The sequence below is a fragment of the Limanda limanda genome, chromosome 18, assembly GCF_963576545.1.
Source record: "Limanda limanda chromosome 18, fLimLim1.1, whole genome shotgun sequence".
Classification (NCBI taxonomy): Eukaryota; Metazoa; Chordata; class Actinopteri; order Pleuronectiformes; family Pleuronectidae; genus Limanda; species Limanda limanda.
This window is the reverse complement of record NC_083653.1, coordinates 12,107,563-12,130,911: the sequence shown is the minus strand read 5'-3', so window position 1 is coordinate 12,130,911 and position 23,349 is coordinate 12,107,563. Positions and strand designations below refer to the sequence as shown.

Here is a 23,349-nt window from a genome sequence, read left to right as displayed (position 1 = left end):
CCGCATGAAAATACTTTTTATAAGGCCTATGAGTCCTGGAAATTGTCAGCAAGAGAAGTTCGGACTGAATTGAAAAACTACTGCTCTCCAGATGACCTCGACAAAATCCAACACAACATTACCACAAAACGTGACGCGGTGCATCATCACTATGAGCCACTCGTACGCAACCAAACCTCCACTTCAGATATCGTTGGTAAAATGGACACCTGCTCTGCTCTGACCGAAGAAATCCTTGCTCTTGTGAGTAATCGCAGAGACATCATCGATAGCAACTATAACGAACGAATTGAGAAGGAGAGAGTGAGAATAGTGCTGAGTAAGGAAGAGCATGGCTCCATCTTTGGACTTACCAATACTGAAACCGCATTTTCAGAAACATCACAGAACTCAGACCAATCAAATGCAATTTCCACAAGCTCTAGCAAACGACAAGATGCAGAAGCAGAACTCGCAGCCAAGCAAGCGGAGGTAAAGGCAACAAAAGACATTCTAGCTCAGCAATCCAAGCTCAGAATACTGGAAGATGAATGGAAACTTGAAGAGGCGGCCATGTTGACTGAATTGGAGCGGAAAAGGACAGAGAGACAATCAAAGCTAGAAGAGGAAAGAAGGAACCTGCAGCAGCTTAAGGCAGAGAAGGAAGTCCAGGTAGCAGCTGCTAGAGTAAGAGCATATAACAGTTTCGAAGATGTCCACCAAGATGGGATGAACCATGAATCAGTCGCTGCTCACCAGGAGACCAGATATGAAGCTCGGCTAAATTCAAATGAGTTACCATCTCAACCTCGACTAGCACCTTTGCGAGCAACAACATCTGAAGATACTGTCTCTCTGGCCCAAGCAATAGCAAGCGCACTAAGCATAAATCGCTTGCCTGTACCTGAGCCAGAAACATTTAATGGCGATCCTTTGAAGTTCACTGATTGGAAGATGTCTTTTACAACCCTTATCGATCAGAAACCTCTCTCACCAAGCGAGAAGATGTATTATCTAAAGATCTACCTCGTCGGAGAAGCCCGCAGAGCAGTGGAAGGGTTCTTCTATAGGAACTCTGAGGACGCATATACAGGCGCCTGGAAAGTACTACATGAGAGATACGGAAACCCTTTCCTTGTTCAAAAGGCCTTCAGAGACAAGCTCGCCAGATGGCCCAAAATCAGTTCGACTGATCCTTTAGCACTGAGAGATTTTACAGACTTTCTCCAAGGCTGCTCAGAGGCAATCCCACACGTTAAAGGTTTGACCATCTTGAACGATTGCGAAGAAAACCACAAGCTACTTCAAAAACTACCTGACTGGATTGTACGAAAGTGGGGCCGAATCGTCGACGATAACCTGTATAAATCGGGGGATTACCCCGATTTCAAAAGTTTCACAGTGTTCCTGAACAAAGAGGCCCGGATATCTTGCAACCCTATCACCTCCCCACATTGGATGAACTTTAAACCCACAGTCGAGAAGGAAGCCAGATCCCTCAATACAACTGCCCAATTAAAGTACACCACCCGAGATGCACCTGAAACGGCCGATTATAGGGGAAGACCCCCATGTGTGGTCTGCAAAGATGAAACGCATGGCATCGTCAGGTGCCCTTCTTTCTCTGCGAAATCTATGGAAGACAAAAAGGCATTCATCCACGAAAACCGCCTCTGTTTTGGTTGCCTAAGGAAGGGACACATCAATAAAGACTGTAGAGGGCGACATTCATGTAATGCCTGTGGTCGTAGGCATCCCACTTGCCTGCATGAGGAGTAGTTGAAAGGACCAGGGGACGCGACAAATAGTTTAAACCTGTGGCATATAGATAAATATCGCGTACATAACACTTCTTGATATTTTAATTGAAAGGGCCATTAGATATCTTTAGAAATCCTGTATAGCACAGTCGGGTGAAATGTTTATATCAGGATTTGGTGGGAGTGTAACTGTCAGCAAAACCGGCCAGTTTATGCAGACTGTTTTATTCTTTTATTTTAGGGTTGGGATATATATTGTTCTTATGTTCAACTACGGTTTGGGTTATTTTCAGTTTTATTTCGTCGTCTTTTACACGTAGCGACTCCCCTCGCATAATTACCTGCAGCAAAGGAGCGGACGGTTTTATTCGACACACCTGATCCCTCGTTTCCGCCCCAGTGCAATAAAATACCTGCCGTGAGCCCGGAACAGATAGGAGCGGAAACCAAACCGGACGCCAGCTTCGTGGAACTTCTCGGACCTAAGAACCATCCAAACACCAATAGCTTAACACCCCTCGCCAAGCGGAACGAGGTAAGGAAGCTGGTCCCATTCACTTTGCTGCGGGTAGTGCGGAAGGGAGTCGCTGTCACTCTAACGAGTCAGATGTGTCTCACGTGGCGATTTGTTTGTTCATTGTATTTTAATGTTCGTATTTGGTTTTAATGATTAAAATCTTTGTAACTTGCAACTGTCATTACAGTTTTACGGTGCTACTAGGGCAAGCCAGATGCAAAAATAAAGAGCCGTGTACATCAGTCAAGAGACTCAGAAGTTTGTGTGGAGAAGCGGGGGGCCGTTACACTATGTCTCCTATATCTTTTGGAATATCCACAATGGTCAGAGAGAAGGGGATTTTAAAGCCCTCCTGATGGTTCAGTTCGTACACAGTGACTTGAGGAGTCTGGCTTTCAGCTTCTGATCTTGGCTGATCCTTGACTATTAATTTAAATCTGAAATTGTCGTCCCACTCTACACCTACAATGTAGTTGATCATTCCATTTATCAAAGTGGACTTTCCTGATCCAGACTCTCCAAAAAGATCAAGGTGCGATTTCTCTTCATGCTTTTTTTGCCAAAGTTAAACATCCGGTAGCCTCCTATATCAGTATCTTCTTCATTCAGTGACAGTTTGTAAACTGAGGGGGATTCACCATCTTTGCGCTTGCTAGTATGTTTCAGGTAATCTGCAAGACGAGCAAATTGACGTTTTGTTGTTGTGCAGACCTTCACAGAGATGCTTTCCTTGCTTCTGCCAGCTACACCACAGTCACATCTGACCCTGACAACATAGTCTGTCTCTGACTGAAGCTCTGATATGATCACTTCTTCAGCTCCTGACATTGTTTGGTTCCACTGGAGATCTTCTCCTTTCACCACTTTGTCTGCTTGGGCGTACTCCACGATGTATCTCAGAACGTGGACATCTTGTCCAAGCTCAGCAGGTCCCTGCCAGCTAACGATTATCTCACTTGAGATTGGTTCAAGTTGAGGTTTTCCAGGAGGGCTGCAGGGCAGAGTTCTAATGGTTCCACTGACCTCGTTGACTGGTCCAACACCTACTGAGGTGACAGCTCTGCATCTGAACACGTACTCTGTGTTAGGACTCAGGTCGCTTGCTGTGACGTCTCCATCCTTTGACGCCGTCTTCTGTTGCCATCCATCCTCTCCATGGACACAGTACTCAACAGAGTAGGAGGTGATGTTCTCGGCTCCGAATCTGGGTGGAGAGATCTTCAGGGTGATACTGTTGTGGTTTATGTCACTTGCTTTCACACTTTCAGGCTTTGAAGGTGGTTCAAAGTTCTCACTGAGAGAAGAGCTTTCTTTATAAAGGTAGATGCTTGAACCTTTTTGTGTCTCATTTGTCAAACCCGCTATGAGGAACCTTATGTTCACATTCTCCTTGTTGGCCTCTGCAAAATCACTGAAGAGCTTTGCTTTTTTCCTCATTTCATCAGGAACTTTGTTTGAAAGGTACCACTGCTCCTTCTCTACATCATAGGTATGTGGATCTTGAGGGTCGTCAGGTGTTGTGGTTCCCTTTAAGTATTTTGATAAAGCTGAGAGGAACGACTCAGCGTCTCCCAGTGAGGTGAAAACATACACAAGACCTGCTCTACATTGAGAATCTCCTCATGTAGACCATTCTGCGATGAGATGGTCTTTGTGTTTTTCATCATCTTGGTGAAAGACTTTAAAATGGAGATTTCTCTCTCTTTACAGTCCATCCACTCAGTCAGGTTTTTGCTGTTGAACGGAGATGAATGTCTCTTCATCAGTATCTCTGCAAGCACAGCCTCCTCTTCGCCTCCTCCCCTTATAGATCGAAGTTTCACTGATAAAGTTCGTTGGAATTCTAGTTTGAACACAGAGCACATTTCTCTAAAACTTTTAAGTTTTTTGCCAATCTGAGGAAACTGCTGTGCTGTTGTTGTTCTCATGGCATCGTTGCTCCTCATTTCCAGCTCACTGAAGTCCTCCAGGACTGTCTGTGCTTCCTGAACTAATCCTACACTTATCTGACGAACAAGTTTAGCAGCAGAAGAATCTAAGATTGTCAATGGCAACAGCCAGACTTTAACTGGAACTGCCTTTTCCCCATTGGATCCCAGTAGTGTTGGCAGGCTTTGATAGACATGTACGGCATCCTGAAAGGACACAGGATTCTTTTCAAGACAAAAGTCTCCGTGGAATTTGCAAGAAAACTTTTCCACATTTTCCTTATCTTTGTCTTCCATGTTCAGGGAACCTTCCCCCTCTATAGAGATGAATGGGAGCTTCTTGATCATCACTTTCAAGTTGCCTTGAATGTCCTGATGATCTTCTGTTTTTGACATCTCACGATCAAACACAAAGAAGGCTTGTGCTCCATAAAGAATACCTGTGACTACATGTGTTGCTATTCCTTTGTCAAAAACATCCGGATGTTTCACGTTGCCTCTTCCGAGATGGTTCATGGACAGTTCCTGGAACTTAGTGGTAGCTTCATAATTCAGTGTTACTCTGGCCTGATTTCTGGATGTCTTATGATCATTCAGGTATTTGGCCGATCCCCCCACCTTTAACCAGTCCACCCAAGAAACTTGCTTTCAGAGAAGCTTCAACATTTAGTGCTGAAGATTTATCCTCAATTGAGTCAGATGCAATTATTTCAAAATCATTAGAGTTCTGGGGTCTTTCTCCAATATGTTCTTTCAGGTCTTTGTGGTCCCACAATGTCATTCCTACAAAAAGAAGCAAAAATCAAGTTGAGCTTCCAGAATCATCCAGAATGTGTTTCACTCAATTTAAAGGGAGATGCTCAGCATCTCTGGTTTATTAATTAGCCATTTGGTGTAAACAGATAAGGAACCCAGGGGAAGGAGGACATTTTCTGACATCAATTCATGAGGAACTCAGAAAGTCACAAATCATCTAGAAAACACCTGAATCTGGAGTTTGTTTTTCGCACATTAACAACTCAGCAGGAGATTCTCCGCTCACACTTGTTCACAACAAGAACAAATCCTCCGGAGGATCAGGTCAGAGGTGAGGCCGCCGGCAGAGACACACGTGTGCTTTCTAACACGTAGAGATTTGTTTTGTTTTTTAACTTTTTGCATCTGTCACATGTTAGAAACCTCATCAACCCCCCCACTCTCTCGTGGTGATGCCTGCGGAGGATCCTCTGGACTTTCTGCTGACTCTATCCCGGGGGCCAGTTGGAGAAAGAGCACAGAAACTCCAGAGGCTGTCACTGGAACAGTTGCATGTGTGAACGCTGCTTTAGAGACTTCACACAGATGCTGTGATATGAATCTGTCCACTGTGTTGTAGCAGATGCACAAAATCTCAAAAGAGTTTTTGTCATAGTTTCAGAGAAATAATTCTTATGAATTTATGACATTAATGTTGAATGATGTTCACTATTGTCTAGTTGTACCTTTATCTATAAAATGTGTATATTTCATTGGTACCTGGTTTATATCAAAAATAAAAAAGACATAAGAAATACTAACCGGTTCAACTGTTAAATATCATTTCTGAGGGTTTTGCTGCAGCACGAACCTGCAAACTGAATTGCTTTCATGATTTGTTCCATGGATCATTAATACAAATGGAAGACAAACTGTCATTTCTTGTGTATTCGTTGTGTATCGTATCTTTCCATGCGAGTCCTCACCAGGCACTAGTAGATCTCTGCGACAGTCGTACAGCATCCCCAGGGAGAAAGGCCGACCGAGCGCCGCCACCGCCATCGACCCGCCGAAGTCCATCGCTCAGCCTGAACCCGACAAAACAGGAAGTGAGTTCACTTCTCTGACGCGACCAAGTTCAGGTTTGATATGTTTATATGTTTATAAAACCTTCAGCTAGTCCTCTCTGCTACAGACGGACAACTGCGGCCGCAGATGGACGTCCTTCATCAGAACTCATTCTTATGCAGATGATAAACAATTATATGTTCTCATCAATCACACAGAGTTTGGCTTCCCTCACGACTCTTTGATGAGGGAAAGTCTCACCTCATCATATTTAACACTAGGTGACACTAATGGAAAATGTCCCAGAACTAAAGGAAGAATTACATCAAATCTACATTTTGTAAACCAAATGTTTCACTTATTCTTCTTTTAATGTATTTTAAATATATTTAACAGTAAAGTTTCCTGACTGCTCTCTCATGTTCAGAACAATGTGTATTGCTCATGTTGTGTGGACTCATGAGTCTGTGAACTTTGGATTGAACTCAGTCTCTGAACTTCCTCTCGTCTCCGAGCAGCCGGTTGAACCCAGGTCACTGCTGGAGGGGAAGTGAGTTCACAAGTTACTAAAGTTACTCAAGTTACTCAAGTTGCTCAAGTTACTCTGTAACTTACAGCTGGTGCTTGATGTTGACTGTGATGATCAACACTGTGAGCTAGAACATTTACTGCTCTGAATAAAACCACAGAATAAAGTAGAATAAAGAAACTTTAAGACTTTATAACTAAACATATATACGTGTGTGTGTGTGTGTGTGTGTGTGTGTGTGTGTGTGTGTGTGTGTATGTGTGTGTGTGTGTGTGTGTTTGTGTGCAAAGTACCTCAACTGTGCACTGACCTGATCAAATGTTTGTTTGATTGTTGCCTGTTGTTTTTAAAATATGATTAGATTAAACACAAACAATAATCAACACACGCACACACACACACACACACACAGAGAACAACTGATTAGAACATTCAGAAGATTGTTAAACAATAAACAATAAGAATGAACAATACAACACAATATTCAGCAGCATCACATCGCCACAGACACACACTTATAATTATTATTATTATATTATAATTATTATAATAATTCAGAGAGAAACAGCTCAGAGCTTAGAAACTTACCGCTGGTCAGGAGGTGATTGAGAGTGTGACTGCAGCCTGCTGCTTTATACACACACACACACACACACACACACACACAAGTCTGCGGCTTCACTTGGTTGGGGAGGTCTTCACTGGAAGTCACACCATTTCCCAGAAACCTGCAAATCTGGAAGTGAAATTAAACCTCACATGATTCTGATAAATACTGCGGAGTACAAAATTATGGATAAATATCTGATGCAAAGGAAAAAGTTAAATAAAGTTAATCACTGCTTCAAAATACCAAACTGTGATTCATTCTAATAATCTGATTATATTTAAATTTACAGTCAGTATCTCTACCCCTGATCCAAAGATGGAAACACCAAACAATTTGCTGAACCAATTTACAACAAATGAGACGTTTACCAGAATCACAAGAAGTGAAAGTGACATTATCTAGTACACACACACACACACACACACACACACACACACACACACACACACACACACACACACACACACACACACACACACACACACACACACACACCTTGGTGCGGCTTCATTTGGTTGGGGAATGTAGAGACAGACCTGTTAAACTTTATAAACTTATTTTTTTATTCAGATCAAAACTCAACATCTTCACATGTTTACACATTTTAATGAGAACAAGTCTCCGGAGAACTTCCTGTGTTTTTGTTGCATGTTAAAGTGAGTTGTCCTCTCTTCCTCTCTGAATCCAACTTCCAGTTTTTTTCGAATGCATAAACACAAAAATCAAAAGTATTACACAATTATCAAGACCTGACACTGAAGGAGCTTAACATTGGCCCTGATCTGCACCACTATAAGCACAATGCCAGCTTCACACAATACACACAGTGATTTTCAAAACACTAAACACACTTGTACGCATTAGACACAGAAGTATATCAAGAAGTCACTTCCTTGCAGTTCCAAAGCACTGCCTGTCCTGAAATTGTAGATATGGTTTGTGAGAACAACGCAATCACACTCAGACAAATAAAAACAAGGATCCTGGCTGACCATGCTACATTTAGAAACGTCCAGACCGTCAGCCTCTCTACATTAGACCGTATTCTTCATAGGAATGCCATGCGGATGAAACAAGTGAACATGGTCCCAACGGAACACTGACGCATCAAGGAGTTACGGCGAGAGTTTGTGCTTGTTAGTACCAAACATTCATCACTGACACATGCATGTATTGTACCTGTAATCCAATATTGTTCCTTTTCTACAGTGTCTCACTGTAGCCCACTGTGTTGAACTTGCATTCTCATGCTGTCTGTGTCAGTACTGTACTGTTCCCTGTGTGTACCGAAAAAAAATACTTGTGTGCTGTTTTATGTTTGACTATGAAAAAAGTAGACCTACACTGAGACAGTTTACAAAAGGAGAAATGACTAATTCTCCAGAGTCATTGTCATTCATATGGTGTGTTCCATTTCGATGATTGTGTTTTCAATTTTGCATTTCGGTGTGCGGTAAATGCTTGGAAGTGTGCAAGCAAATGCTTAGTTGTGTGTACTCAATAAATGGTATGTGTGTGTCATTTGAAAATATGGCTGTGTGTACCAAATGAAAACACGAGTTCCATTTTGTGAACAGTTAAGAGATTTGATGGCAAAGAGTCATCTTGCAAAGGGAGTGTCAGGTTTAGCATTTTGTGTGTGAGGTTTTCAGTTTTCTGTGTGCAGTTTTGAGAAAGCCGTTATTGTTTTGAAAAACGTGTGTTAACAATTGTGAAAAACTGTAATTGTAGACACACCAATCCGGTTTAAGCACTATACAAAAGCAGGAGCTGAGTTCACCTGACTTCAACCAAAATGGAGCTCGTGCTCAAAAAAGAAGAAGAGTGAGGGGGAGAGGGGGAATCCACGGAGAAGGAGAAGGCTGCAGCATGAGTATGTGGAAGGATGTATTGTTCACTTTAGCACTGTGATGTTGCATACTGCACACGTAACCTTTATAATGTAAATTTACTGTATACCAGACCTATGCTGAACTACACAATCTTGTCTTTCACTGTATTTCAGAGAGTTTTACAGATGGATGCCGAGGAAATCCCGCATGAATTCATATCCATAGATTAGGCAGGGTTCAACCTGACAAAAGCAAGAAGGAGAGGCAGAAATATCATTGGCCATGGGGCTATAATCAGTGTCGCAGGGCAACGTGGGGGTAACATCACCCTTTGCGCTGCCATTACACAGAATCAGATCCTCCTCCGTTACGCCAGTAGGGGCCCTTACAACACACCTCACATTCTCACATGTTTGGAGCAATAGCACAACATCGTCACAGCAGTAAACCACATGCACCAGATGCAATACACTGTCATCTGGGACAATGTGTCATTCCACCGCTCTGCTCTGGTCCAGAACTGGTTTCACTGGTTAACACCATCCACAGTTTACAGTACCATACCTTCCACCATACTCTCCCTTTCTAAACCAAATCAAAGAGTTTTTCTCGGCATGGCGGTGGAGGGTTTACGATCTCAGACCCCAGGCTCAGGTAGTCCTCATTGAAACCTGAACTGGATACAGAATTTTCTGTTTGTCTGATATTTGCTGAGCTTACAGTGTTATGCACACTACTGTAGTAGCATGAAAACTTGGATATGTTTTGTTGTGATTCATGTTGACGGATTTGGGTATACGGAGAGAAGTAAATTCTATTTTCAGAGTCTGCAGCATTGGTGTTGTGTAGAGTTTGGTGAATTTATTGTCTATTTGCACTTTCTCTGTGTACTTCACTTACAGTAATCACTGAGAACTGGAATTGCTAAAAGTGTTTCAGGTTAGCAACAGCAGTGTGTAACTGTTATTTCATATGAAGCGTGTGTTTCATATGGTAACAAAATATGGTTTTGCTAAATTAGTGTATAGTTTTTACAAGAGTGTTTCATTTTGCAAAGGATCTGAGGTGTTCTGTTGATTGTATGTGGTTGTGCTGATTGTGTTTAGTGTTTTAAAACACCGGGCCCTGTATTCAAAATCGTGCTTAAGCAATCAAAAAAAACTGTAACTGACGTAAATAACGGATTCTAATTATTTTCTGTTTGAAAGAGCTGCGGTGTTTTTTTGTTTATTAGCATTCTGTGTGTGTGTTTGTGTATGTTTGTGTGCTTGTGTGTGTGTGACTTAATATAATCAAAGGAGAGATATAAGGACAGAAAAGATGGAAATGGGTCAGTAAGAGAAAGGAGTGAAGAGAAAATAAAACACTTTCATCTGCGAACTGTCTGAAAACTGTCTGCCCTCAACCCCGCTATTTCATATTTACCAAAAATCTGAAATATCAAACAGTAAAAAACATGAAACAGACTGTTCTCTCTCACACACACACACACACACAGGCTCTGGGTCCCCTTAGAAAAGAACAAAATACTTTTTCTTTCCACTTTACCAAACTCAAACACACACAACCATACACACACCCAGACACACACACATGCTGTTCATTATTCCCACAAGCAGCTATATGGAGAGATCACTGGAGAGGTTTGAAAGAAAATCAGTCATGTGGCATCTGCGTGAGACGTTGGTCACTTTAAACAATCCGTGTTATTTTCAGGCTTGGGTTAAAACAGAAATATGTATTATTAAAAACACGATGATAAAGCCAAGGCTCAACAGAGGATGTACTTCCTGCGGCAGCTGAAGAAGTTTAACCTGCCAAAGTCAATGATGGTGCACTTCTACACCTGCATCATCGAGTCCATCCTCACCTCCTCCATCTCCATCTGGTTCGCTGCTGCCACCGCAAACGACAAAGGCAGGCTGCAGCGTATCACCCGCTCTGCTGAGAAGGTGATCGGCTTGGTCCAGGTCTTTTAAACCGCACCCCCACCCCAAAAAAAAGCCTGTGTTGAATCAGCTTCCCACAGCGCGTATGGAAAGTCAACAAAACCGCTTCATTTAAAAGTTTTTATTTGAAATGATTTTAAATACAAATAATATATTTTTCCATTTACAATGACAGTTCCTTTGTAAACAAAAGTGGCAGATAGATAGTCATTGGGTCGTTTGTCCGAACGGAGGCGGCCTGTTGGCCAGTCGCCCGGACGAGGTCTGTCATGGGGAGAGATGGTGGCGTATTTAACCTCACTGCAGTTGTTTTTTTTTCCACACAGCGTAAAATCACTGATGCTACATTCTAGTGCAGAGCGATAAATACTCAGAGTCCAATATAACCTGTTAGCGTACACCTGCTTTGAAGATAATTACAGGAGGGTATAGTGCGCGCAATGTTTGTCTGTGTGTGAGAGAGTGTGTCTGTCGGGGGAGCGTTCCCACAGATATTCAAACCTTCATCGCTCACACACTAACATGACACATGATTATGCCATAATGTTGTTGAATATTCAATCATGATGAAACACTTTTTTATATATATCGTTTGAAAACTGAACTGTCAAGCTGTCAACATACGGCGAGAGCCCACAGAGCAGCATGAGGAAGCTCAGATTTGTTTTTTTCCCTCCACTCATGAGTCAAAGAGATGAACAAAAAAAACTAAAAAAAGTTAGAATGGCGGAAAACAAGAAAAAAGACCTATGTGTTACATTTGTTATAACTAGAGTTTAACGGAGACAAAAAACAGAGACAAAAAGATTTAAAAAAAAAAAAAAAAAATACACCAGGAGATTCGGTGGAGAGGAATTTTCCACCTGTAATGGCCGTAGTTACAAAACTAAGCTTGTTCTGCTTGAATGACTCAAGAGAGAAGGTGCTGCACGGGAGTGTCTCGATGACAAGTTGCTTTCAACAGGTTTTTGTTCGAGACATATTTCTGATCGTGGGGTGTGTGTGTGTGTGTGTGTGTGTGTGTGTGTGTGTGTGTGTGTGTGTGTGTGTGTGTGTGTGTGTGTGTGTGTGTGTGTGTGTGTGTGTGTGTGTGTGTGTGTGTGTGTGTGTGTGTGTGTGTGTGTGTGTGTGTGTGTGTGTGTGTGTGTGTGTGTGTGTGTGTGTGTGTGTGTGTGTGTGTGCGCGTTTGTCAGGGAACCACTCGACCGCTAACCCCCGTTCACCAGACAAAACTGTACTCGTGGAGAGATCACAGATATGCATGAAGACTGCGGAGCTACAGGTTCCTACGAAGACTCATTCTAAACTGAAACAAAAAGGGAAAACACTCGCGATTATTTTACAAACGCACAAACAAAAATATTTTTTTTCTGCTCTCCCAAGATTCGCTGGGGCATTAGCACCCAAAGACTTCTATCTCGTGGTATTTCAGTTGTATTCATAAGGCCTTTTTGGACAATGAGTATACACTGGAATGTGCAGCAAACAAGATGGAGGAGAAAGGAAGTCACTTCTCCGAAAAGCCACGAGTATGTATCTATATATTATATATATCATTATCCGTCTCAACTTTTATGTAGTTTACGAAGAAGGAGGAGAAAAAAAATCATAACACTGCAAGTTGTCATTATCGCCTCATTTAACTTCAGGTTAGAATTCATTATTAGATGTGGATCATGGACAGAACTGACAGGAGACCAGTATCCATCCCCTTCAACATACAGTAATTACAAGTACATACACGTGACTGGCTGGCTAGTGTGACCAAATAAAAAGAAGAAAAAAAAAAGATTTAACAGTGCCCCTGCCAAAGTGTTGACTTGGACGTGATCCCCGACGAACAGGGCTAAAGCTCACACTTCTGCAGTTTAAAGTGTACAATAGAAGGTATCATTGACGTGGAAAACATCGGTGCGTGAGTGATTTTTTAAAAAAGTTGGGAGCGCGAGTTACGTCATGAGGTCGGGTGTTTTTTTGTTGTTTTCTTCTCGTCAATGTTGCAAAAAAAATGGAATTAGCTGTTACACATCCCCTCTGGCTCCCTTCGAGAAAAGAGCCCAGATTAATAGGTCCTCCAGTCCACAGTGTGTCAACCTTTCATACCTGTACAAACACATACAAGGCTACAAACAGCGCAGCATACACGCACACCGCCTCACATGCACACCAACTCGCACACATGGGCCTGGTTAAGTATTCACAGATTTCTCTTCCGCCAGCGACGGAAAGCAAAGGAACGAGTCTCTGTAGAAAAGAGGAAATGGTCACAGTCCATGTCATTGTAAGGGTAACATAGACGAGGAAGAGCAGGAGGGCTCTGTGTGTATAAATTGCCCTAATGGATCTGTGTGTGTGTGTTCGTGTGTCTGTGTGTGTGTCAGGCAGGGCATCGCTGCTCCTCGCTGCTCTCTCGCTCTCTCTCTCTGCCGTTCATGGGGTCAGGGGTGGGTGTGTGGCCAGTCCATGGGAGAAGGCTGAGCGTGTGTGTGTGTGCGCGAATGTGTGTGTCCCCGTTCAGTCGTTGTCCTCGTCGTCGTCTTCACTCTCCTCTATGCCGTCGCTGTCCTCCTGCTCCTCGTCCTCCTCCTCCGTGTCGGGGATGTCCCACTGGGGGTGGTTGTCCAGCATGGCCTTGGCCTCGTGGACCTCCAGCTGAGAAAACACCAGGGACACGGAAAGTTGAAGCTCCAGTTCCACAGAACTTGAACCTTTAAGAATCGACATCTACCCGAGGGGACTTTATGCCACTTTGATTAGCAATTTAAGAAAAACATGCGTCTACCAGTTAAATGTTCCAAACCAAATTTTAAGACATGTTTTGTGCTTCAGTCAAAGATTATTTTAGACTGGTGTTGTCATAGCATGAAAGATGCAGATAAGTTATGAAAATGTATTGATTCACACATGCGCTGCACAAAATGTCTTAAAGGTTCTTAAATAAAATACGGCAAGAATAAATTCCCTGGTTTGGCTTATAACAGTTTCCCACTATTCCCAACATCTCGGCAGGAATAAACACCGTTGTTGTTCAGCTATTGTCTCGGCTGTTTCGACAGAAAAACAACCATCACATCCAGGACAATTTACACTGATTTGGCTGATGAAATGGACGAGTAAACTACTGGATGCACTAGTGAAACCACACACACACACACACACAGCCTTACTGATACCTTTAGTGGTTTGATCTGGTCCAGTCCCAGGTAGGAATCAGAGCGGAGGATGACTGAATACTGGTAGTTCCCCGTTTTGGAAGGAGCCGGGAACTTCAGCTCCACCTGAAAAACAACACACACACACACCCACCCTTGTTTAATCTAATCACAGAATCACTCAACATGTAATCATCCAGCAGGCAACATGATAACTTGACATATTAAGTACTACGTTAAATTACAGCAAAGGATTTTAGGTCTTGTTCCTGACAAAATCATGTAGAAAACAAAGTGGGTGTCATCAGCCTTTAACAAGGCTTTGACGTCTTTTATTCATCAAAGCCAGAAGCACTTCCAGGGGCAGCACACACGCCAACACGGCTAAACATTACAACCGCAACACACATCAGCTGTTACTGATGACGGGTCTATCTAATCATCAAGCTGCACCGGGACGCAGTGCGGGAGGTAATCACACCCCATCAATCACCCGATGATGGGGTCCAACTGTAAATATTAGACCGGTGTTACCCCAAGCTGTGATTACCATGTCGTACAATTACATACGGCAAACATCTCATTATCAGCACAATGAGGCTAATCATTATTCAGTGTGTGAGAGTGAGCTGTGAACAACGACGGCAAATCCACAGCTCTGCCACGTTGATGAACGCAGCCCGTCTGCTCTCGTCATCCAGAGAAAGAAAACACGTCTGTCAAACACGCACACGGCGAATCAGCGTTATCGCAATGGTTAAATGGTTGCCTAGCAACAGGGTGTGTGAGGGGGTACAGTGAAACACACACTTTAAATTAATAAGGTGCGAACACATACACACACCTTTACTTTGTGCTCCTCAAGGATTTTGGAGAACGCAAGTGATTTGACAAAGTCACCTTGGGCTCTCCGGAAATATAATGCACATTTTATGAACTGAAAGATTCATCAAAAACATCAGAGTCGTACACTCACCTCCTGTGGGCTGCTGTTTTTGCAAGAATTGCCAGTAAACTCACACAAACACACTCAACCCAACTTTAATCTGGACTTCAATTTATAATAGTCTCCATGAACAGCTGTATATTCAGTAAAAACTCCCCACAAGGAATCACACACACACACACACAATAACCTCTTCTGTGTCTTGTAGCGTGCACACGTGGTAGGGCACGGAGACGAGGGTCTGATCTCGCCGGTCGGCGATGTACAGCCACCACCACTCCTGCTTCTCCTCGGGGAAGTAGAGGCTGTAGACGGGGTGAGTCACCTTCGACTTGGTCTCGAGCAGCGCCCGCTCTCGCCGCTGGATGCTTTGCTGCAACGCCTCCCACTCCTGAGGGGGAGATGTGGACAGTGGAGGATAAAGGCGATGTTTCCTTTACACTCATTCAACGTAAAATGTGTCGATTGAATCATTACTAGCCTATGAACCCATGTTAATTCTCTGACCTCTTCGTCGTCTCCAGCAATCTCGTCCACCTCTGTGTCGCTCTGCTTGTCGCTGTCTTCGTCTCGCTCACTGGGAGAGTCCTTGGTGGCTTCGCCCTCGTCTGATTCGCTGCCCTTGTCTGATGCCTCATCCTCTTCCTCCTTTACTGCTGCTGGTGCTGCTGGTGTTGCTGCTGCTGCTGCTGCTGCTGCTGCTGCTGTTGCTGCTGCTGCTGCTGCTGCTGCTGCTACGACTTCCTACAACATCAACACGGGCGACAGGAATATATTAAATAGGCAGCATGTTTATATAATATATTTATGTGACATTCCAAGTCGGCTGTCGCTGCAGACATACGTTTCCTGCCACGTTGCCGTTGGCCTGTTTGGTTTTGGCAGGCGCAGGAGCGGGCTTCTTCTTCGTTAATTTTTTCTTCTTGGACTTGGCTGTTTTCTTGGCTCCTTTACTCTTGTTCTGCCACACTTTGGTTTTGGCTTTACTTGCGTCTGCTTGCTTTAGATACACACAGACACAAAAGGAAAGTTAGGTGAGCACAGTCTGAAAAATATAACTTTTATTAATCGCTTAGTCTAATGCAAACTTATAAATCAGTGTGAGTTGGTGTTTGTGTGCTTATGTGTGTTATCCTTACTGCTTCCTCTGTAGTGGCGACCTCCTCTCCTGTACACGGTAATGCATCCTGCTCTTTTTCAAACATGTCCTATGAAGACACACACAGCATTCAAATTCAAGTTTTTCACCCATGCATACAGTGAACAGCACACTCTAGTGGTCTTCCATGGAAATGCATGCATGCAACATACTATGTACATTTTATTCACAGAAATGTATTTCTGTTAACTCACAATTATGTCAGTGTTTAACCTAATGCCATCATTCCTTACCACCATCCGTTTCCTGGTTAAGGTAACAGTTACTGTGACGATAGAGCCTGCGGTGATGTTATTGCTGTCTTCATCATCAAGCACTGGGGAGAGAATAAAAGCAGCTTGAAATGTCTTAAAATAGACACAGACAACATCTAACATCTGCTTTGTCTGACACTATGGAGAGAGTTAATTCAATTCAAGCTTTTGCTCAAACCCCATCACAAGTTTTCTAATTTTTTATCAGTCATTGCCCAAGCGTGCTTGAAAGAATTTATTTTCCAGATCGAAGTTTTATTCATGTCCTACATCTTTTGCTACATTTTGATGCCATATTCCCTTTACTCTGTAGTTAATCAGTAGCAGTTGCATATCTAATGTAAAAGAATTGTACCACAGTAAATCATCATTAGGCGACAAAAGAAAAGCATTAAGTCAAAACGATCTCAAACAAACTGTTCTTTTTTTCTGTGTGTGGATTTTAGGACTGACCCTGCAGTTTGGTATCCATAGTGATGTGAGGGAAGCTGCCCAGCACAGACATGACCTCATCGTACTTCTCCTCCCCCAGGAAACGCAACATGCTGCGTCTGTCCGAGTCCTTCAGACTCACCAGGTCCTGAAGGCTCCGAACTTTATACTGAAGAGTCAAGGACACATAATGTAGTTACTTTAAAAGCCGCTCAACCGCAGTGCATGTGTACACATACAGACAGGTGGTAGGTACCTTCTTGGAGATGCAGTAGCGGAGGTGCTCCTCCTCAAAGTGGGGCAGCTGCAGGAGTGGTGATTTGGACTCCTGCAGGCCCTGCACGCTCATCTGCGTCAGCTTCATGCAGTTCTCTATGGTTACCAGCCGAGGAGCGTGGAAACCTGAAGAGACACATGACGGAGTGCACATGTCAGCATTCATGAAAAGCGTATCAACAGCATGATTCACAATATATCAATTTATTCATTCAAGAGAAGCGTTTGCATACAAGATATAAATTACTAATAATAATTTTACTACTTTAGATTTTTCTTTACTGACTTTTCCCCCACGTTCTAAATATGTAATCCCTGTAATTAGGGGTGTCTTCTTATCCCAAAAAAGGGATGTGCCAAATGCATTGGCATGACACAGAAATAAAAAATATATGGATGTATACAACAAACTGTTTACTTTGACAGTGTTTAGTTTTATAGATACACAGCTTCACTGCTTTTAAACATTCACAGACTATGGTTATTTAACACTGGAAAATGTGGCTCAAGCTTGTAATCACTCCCACACAGCACGAGATAAAAAGCAATGACTGACTGAACCATTTCTTAAACCATTCAATGTGCTACTTTTGACCACATTAACACATATATATATATATATTACAACATATACCTCCTCTGCTGTTGGCCATCATAGTGAGCTGACAGCCGACGTTGATCATCTCTTGCAGGAGAGGCGGACTCTTTCTCACCACAAACCTCTGATCTGGAAACAGAATAAACATGTTCTGAATAACGTGTTCCTGACCTGGGTCATGTTTCTTACAAAAATAGAGAAAAACACTATGATGCAGATCATTCCGGAAAGCTGTCCTAACACATGACGCGTGTAATCAGTCACAATGACAGATTAAATGTTTTTTTCCATGAACCTACATTACTCACTATTGTGTTAACTTGTACAGATCAGCTTTCTCCAGTGTGTTTTATTAAACATGTAAAAACAGCAAAACAAGTGACTCCCAGACAGCTTACGATAGCAGAGCATGCACATGACCCTGTGTAGCAGTGTATACAAACAAACTGTTTAGCATCTTTCTCTTAATGCATCCATTGAAAACGTAATACCTGATAAGCCAGTACCAAATCCTCAAATGTAACCAATCAATCAAATCCAAAGTGTTTCAGTGTCATACCTTCTTCCAACTCCTCTGATACATCCATACGAGCCAGGTGAGCGAGCACCAGGACCCTGGCCTTTAAACTGTAGGGATAGCAGAACGGAGGCTCCTTCTTCTTCACGTTAATATTTCCTAATTCCCGGATCAACTGGAAGACAAGGGGCAGGTTGTTTATTCCAACAACTTACAGAATGTTCCCTTTGAATTCTAGACATCTATCTTTTTCCACACACAGGTCAAAGCACGTTGTGTGGACGTCTGTAAATACCTGTGGCACTTCTATGTTGTCTGTTGGTCGTATTGTAGCTTCTTTATTGCTGCGAGGGTCGAACTCGAACGCCGCCGTCAACACCATGGCCAACCCTGGAGGTGGAGTATAGTCAAGAATAAATACTTGTGATAAAGAAGCTGACAAGAAATTATGGGCCCCCATTGAAAATGACCTCAGTACCGATAGCAGTCTTTCAACCAAAAAACAATATAAACTACAGGGACACACTGTATTTCAATATAAAGAAGTTAGAAAGATTTAACTCACGCTTCATGTTCATGTTTGGCGTCTTGTACATAAAATGCATGAAGAGTTGGGTAGTGTTGATGAGGATCTGGTCTCCACTGTAGCGTATCGAGCGGTACCACCACGTGCCCTGAGATAAAGAGAGAGAAACAAAGCAGGACAGAGGAAATTAAAATGAAACATCCAGGCTATAAGAAATAAATAGGACCCACTCTATTCTACAGACAGTGGCATTAAATCATGACGACTTACCACAACGACAGGAAGGATGACCATGAAGGCGAGTCCATAAACCAATAGCACCTGCAAAGGAAAACAAAAACCATCAGAGCAATGTTGGTTTTAAATTAGACCTGAATAACATAAATAAGGATCCTGGAAACCATTCAGATATTTGGGTTATTGATCACATTGGTTCTCTGCCCATCAAATATAAAAACACACAAATTAAGATAAGTAAAACAATTTTTTAAACTTGATTGACATAATCACTGAAAAAATACCAGCATTGAGTTCTTCTGGTCAACGATCCAGGCAGGTAGGGCAATACCAAAGCTCGTAGCTGGAAAGAGAGACATAAAAGACGATGGACCAAAATGGCAGAAACCCCAGTTTACATACTGCTGTTCCAGAAAAGTTAGGATCTTAAACCTATGAGAACTTATTGGTACTGTTCAACTGTCACCGTCCTAATCTACAGAATTTAAAAACCATCCACTCCGTGCTTAAACTCACCTCCTGGTCCATCTGGATTACCCCACAATTCCATGTTCTTTCGCGACTGTTCATTGGTCAGACTGTGAGGGGAAAAACAAGTAGACACAAGTAATCAATAGAAACCGAATGCCGGGCAGAAGAAGGTGATTACTTTCATTATTGATCGCAGATGCGGTTCGGCTGTCTGGGTTATGAATGACACTCACGCGGCGTAGGCTTTGGCAATTCTCATGAATGTGGCCTCATCACCACCTTTGTCAGGGTGGAACTTCAGTGACAGTACACGGTACTGCTTCTTGATTTCTGACAGAGACGCACCCTGGAGACAGAAATAGAACTATTAGTCACACATTACAGATTCAGTCAAACGCGAGGGATACTTTTTCTTTTATATCTTGTTCCAAATATGGATCTAATATCTTCAGGGGAGATAAAAATACAGAAACTTTAAAGACTTCAGTGGTTCTGTGCATTAAAGCATAGAATAGGTTTTGTACGTCTTTACCGGGTCCAAGTTGAGGACTTCATAAGGATTGTACTCCTGGTACTCTCTGTCCAGCTTGGACACCTTGTAGGCTAGCAGCAGAAACACAGCCCACCCAAATAACAAGGCTGCTTTCCTGAAAATGGCAACACACACACACAGAGAAAATGTTACACACAAACATCTAGATCCTCAGTCCCCGTCTCACGATCCCACTGCAGATCGGGTTATTATGACTTCATATTATAATTCTGCAGAATCTGTCCTGCAATGTAAACAGGCTCTCACTATATTAAAGCTAGAAACACGATTGTTTTTCAAACACTTAACACATCTCATCTAAACACGCTGAATACGAGCAGAAGAGACGGAACCGGGCCTGACATAATTTTTGTTTAGTATTTATGCATGGAAGTTGAACTTGTTTCCATGACAATGGCAAAACCCTATGGCCTGCGCTGCAGCATCTGTTGCCATGCCAACCACTCACAGGCCTCAAGAGTTGTCTGAGCAGCTCAAACAGAAAAATACAAGATAGATTTCAATCATCAACACCATCTTCATGATACAGATGTGAAGAGGAACTGCATGCAACACTCTTGAGATTAGAGAAAATCGATGTCATTCAGGCCCCTGAAAAAACATGTTCCAGCAGCTTCAGTCCAAAACGCAACGGTGCAAATTAAGAATATAGATTTTGGTCTAGTCTAGTAACAGTGCGAGAGTGGAAAGTATGAAGCTGAACAGATGAGAAGGCAGAGACAGAACAAAGAGGAGATGCTCAGACAGACGCTATGTGAGGAGGAATCTAATGAGCGAGAAGAGAAAAGCGGAGCAGGAAGCACTCGAACACACGTCTTCCCATTAACCCACACACACAGCACGGGTAAACAACACCAAGGAAAAACAGGGACTTGTTAAGAGAAACGTTAAACAGTGCAACACAGCGTTTACACCAGCTGCATCACTGAGAGGTTTACGCAGGAAAACAACATAAACCGAACTTGGGCCAAAAGAGAACCAAAACAAAACTTCCATATGTGCATTTACTGTAAACCTGAGTCTATCTATAAACCACGGAGAGAAGCCTACGTCCCAGATTCACACTGCAGTTGCAACTTCTCTGTCCAGCTACACTCAAGTGAAACAGCGAGTTATGAGGAACACATTTCAGCTTAGGCAAGTCACATCTCAAACTCAACATAGGTTACGTGACATTTGGCAACAAAGGAGACGGAACCTAACCCTCTATTAAAACACTGAACAAGTTTAGGCCAAACATGAAAGTGCCTTGTAATCAATATGGAGCTGCACTTAGTTTAGAGACAACAAGTTGACATATTTCCACAATTAAATAGTTCAGGGGCCAACTTTAATTAAGAAGAGTGATCAGCTTTCAGGTGATTCCAAGCGCTATGGAAGAAATCCTACTCTCCCTGATTTTGTAAGCATCACATTTTATTTCTACAACAAACTTCAAACACAATTTTAATCGGACTCACTTTAATGTTGGGACGATGCTCTGCTGGGACTTCATCAGCCGGAGCCGGTACCACAGACACCGGCCGTGGACCCTCCTCAGGCTCTTCAGACGCACTTGTTCTGTGAGGACGGACAGACACAAAGGGATTACTGACACAAAAGTGTGGTTAAACCAGTCATGATCAGCACTGGGGATTGTATAGTTATTTGGAAGTGCTTGAAACTCTCAATCCAGTTTGCACTACCCTCATCCTATCCACCTTGTCCCTTACGACTGCATACTATGCTGTGCTGTGTTTGCAGTACTTATTGCGTTGCGTACTTGTGTGTTCTGTTTTTGTGTACTGTTCTGTCTACTTGTTTGCACCGGGGGTTAGAAAGAAACAGCATTTCAATCCTGTCCATGTCCTGTACACACTTTGACTTTGAAATCAAAGGAGAGAGAGAGAAAATCTATGCTGGATTCAGTAAGTGATACAAGTACAGAAATGAGATTTAATTCACTGCAATGCAACATGGATGAAAGACGATGTGTTAATGCCATGATTTTAACTTGGATAACCCAATATCTCTGCTATGTGGCGTCTCATATCGTGGTTTGCTATCAGAACTAGCCACACTCTCAGTGGCGATACAGCCATTCCTAGTGGAGCAGCTGAGTAACGTATGTTATCATATGTTACACAACTCGTGTGTGATTAGCTGTATTGTTGACAAACAGATCCGGAGATAAGCTCACACCAGGGGAAAGGCGATAAAGACACAGGACGCTGATGTAGCTTGTACAGCACGTCATCATCCTCGTTCCCTCACAGCAGGAGGAGCAGCTTATAGTGTCTGAGTGAAGACAGGAGGACAGGGGACAGCTAATAGGCTGGTGATTGGTAAAGAAGGATGGGTGGTCACCGTGTCAACACTGCTCGACTTGTCCCGGGCTGTGAACTCTGGCTAACGTGAAGTCACTGCACCGCCTGGTCCTGGCTGCTTGTGCATGTAGCAGCTAGCAAGCTAAGCCCGGGTAACAGACTGCCAGGCGGCGAGTTGGTCCGAGTCGAGCCGCTGCCCACACCCGCTACGAGGTGAGTTAGTTAGTTAGCTAAGTTAGCACAGAGCCAGACATCGGGCCTTACCAGCATTCTGATCCCGGGGCCAGAGGTAATATGTGGCCGGGATCACAATGAGTCCCACGAAGGACGTCAGGAAATAGAAGAAGGTGTTGCCGCTGTCATCGTACTGGAACTGCTGGCCGGCCATGTCGTCGCAGGCGCTGGGGTCGCCCTGCTTCTGCTGCTGCTTCTTCTTCGCCGCCGCTTCTCCCCTCCTGGCTCAATGTGTGCGACTTGACAGACCGTGAGCTAGCCTGCTAGCCAGCTAGCATCCAGTAGAGACTGTCTGATCATCGGTGTACGTGGTTTACGCATGCGCACTGAGGCCTGTCTTCTTCTACTGCGACCGACCCGACGACGTCAGTGAGCGTTAGTGACACCTAGCGGCGGTGAGGGAGACAGACCGGAGCTGCCTAATGTGGGCGCATGAGACAGACAGACGGACAGACGGACAGACGGATAGTTGGATGGATAGATAGATAGATAGATAGATAGATAGATAGATAGATAGATAGATAGATAGATAGATAGATAGATAGATAGATAGATAGATAGATAGATAGATAGATAGATAGATAGATAGATAGATAGATAGATAGATAGATAGATAGATAGATAGATAGATAGATAGATAGATAGATAGATAGATAGATAGATAGATAGATAGATAGATAGTTCTGTCTACTTGTTTGCACCAGGGATTAGAAAGAAACAGAATTTCAATCTTGTCCATGTCCTGTACACACTTTGCCTTTGAAATCAAAGGAGAGAGAGA

The 23,349-nt window shown here is 43.0% G+C and overlaps 2 protein-coding genes across 2 annotated transcripts; both read right to left on the bottom strand.

Moving 5' to 3' along the window:
* Nucleotides 1–2,677: 2,677 nt before the first annotated feature.
* Nucleotides 2,678–5,981, bottom strand: LOC133024962 (cytolytic toxin-alpha-like). Its single transcript, XM_061092133.1, is given in 4 exon segments — nt 2,678–3,845; nt 3,848–4,805; nt 4,807–4,967; nt 5,906–5,981. Coding segments are annotated over 4 exon segments (2,295 nt in total). The 3' UTR covers nt 2,678–2,745.
* Nucleotides 5,982–12,528: 6,547 nt separating this feature from the next.
* On the bottom strand, nt 12,529–22,883 carry sec63 (SEC63 homolog, protein translocation regulator). The gene is made up of 20 exons (XM_061092132.1): nt 22,599–22,883; nt 21,489–21,588; nt 20,008–20,122; nt 19,709–19,821; nt 19,521–19,582; nt 19,289–19,347; nt 19,038–19,088; nt 18,807–18,915; nt 18,537–18,631; nt 18,284–18,416; nt 17,761–17,853; nt 17,107–17,252; nt 16,872–17,019; nt 16,398–16,480; nt 16,145–16,213; nt 15,850–16,005; nt 15,513–15,749; nt 15,196–15,396; nt 14,081–14,185; nt 12,529–13,559 (listed from the first exon to the last, which is right to left on the bottom strand). The coding sequence occupies exons 1-20, from the start codon at nt 22,720–22,722 to the stop codon at nt 13,422–13,424; spliced, it is 2,337 nt and encodes a 778-aa protein (XP_060948115.1). The 5' UTR covers nt 22,723–22,883; the 3' UTR covers nt 12,529–13,421.
* Nucleotides 22,884–23,349: the final 466 nt, after the last annotated feature.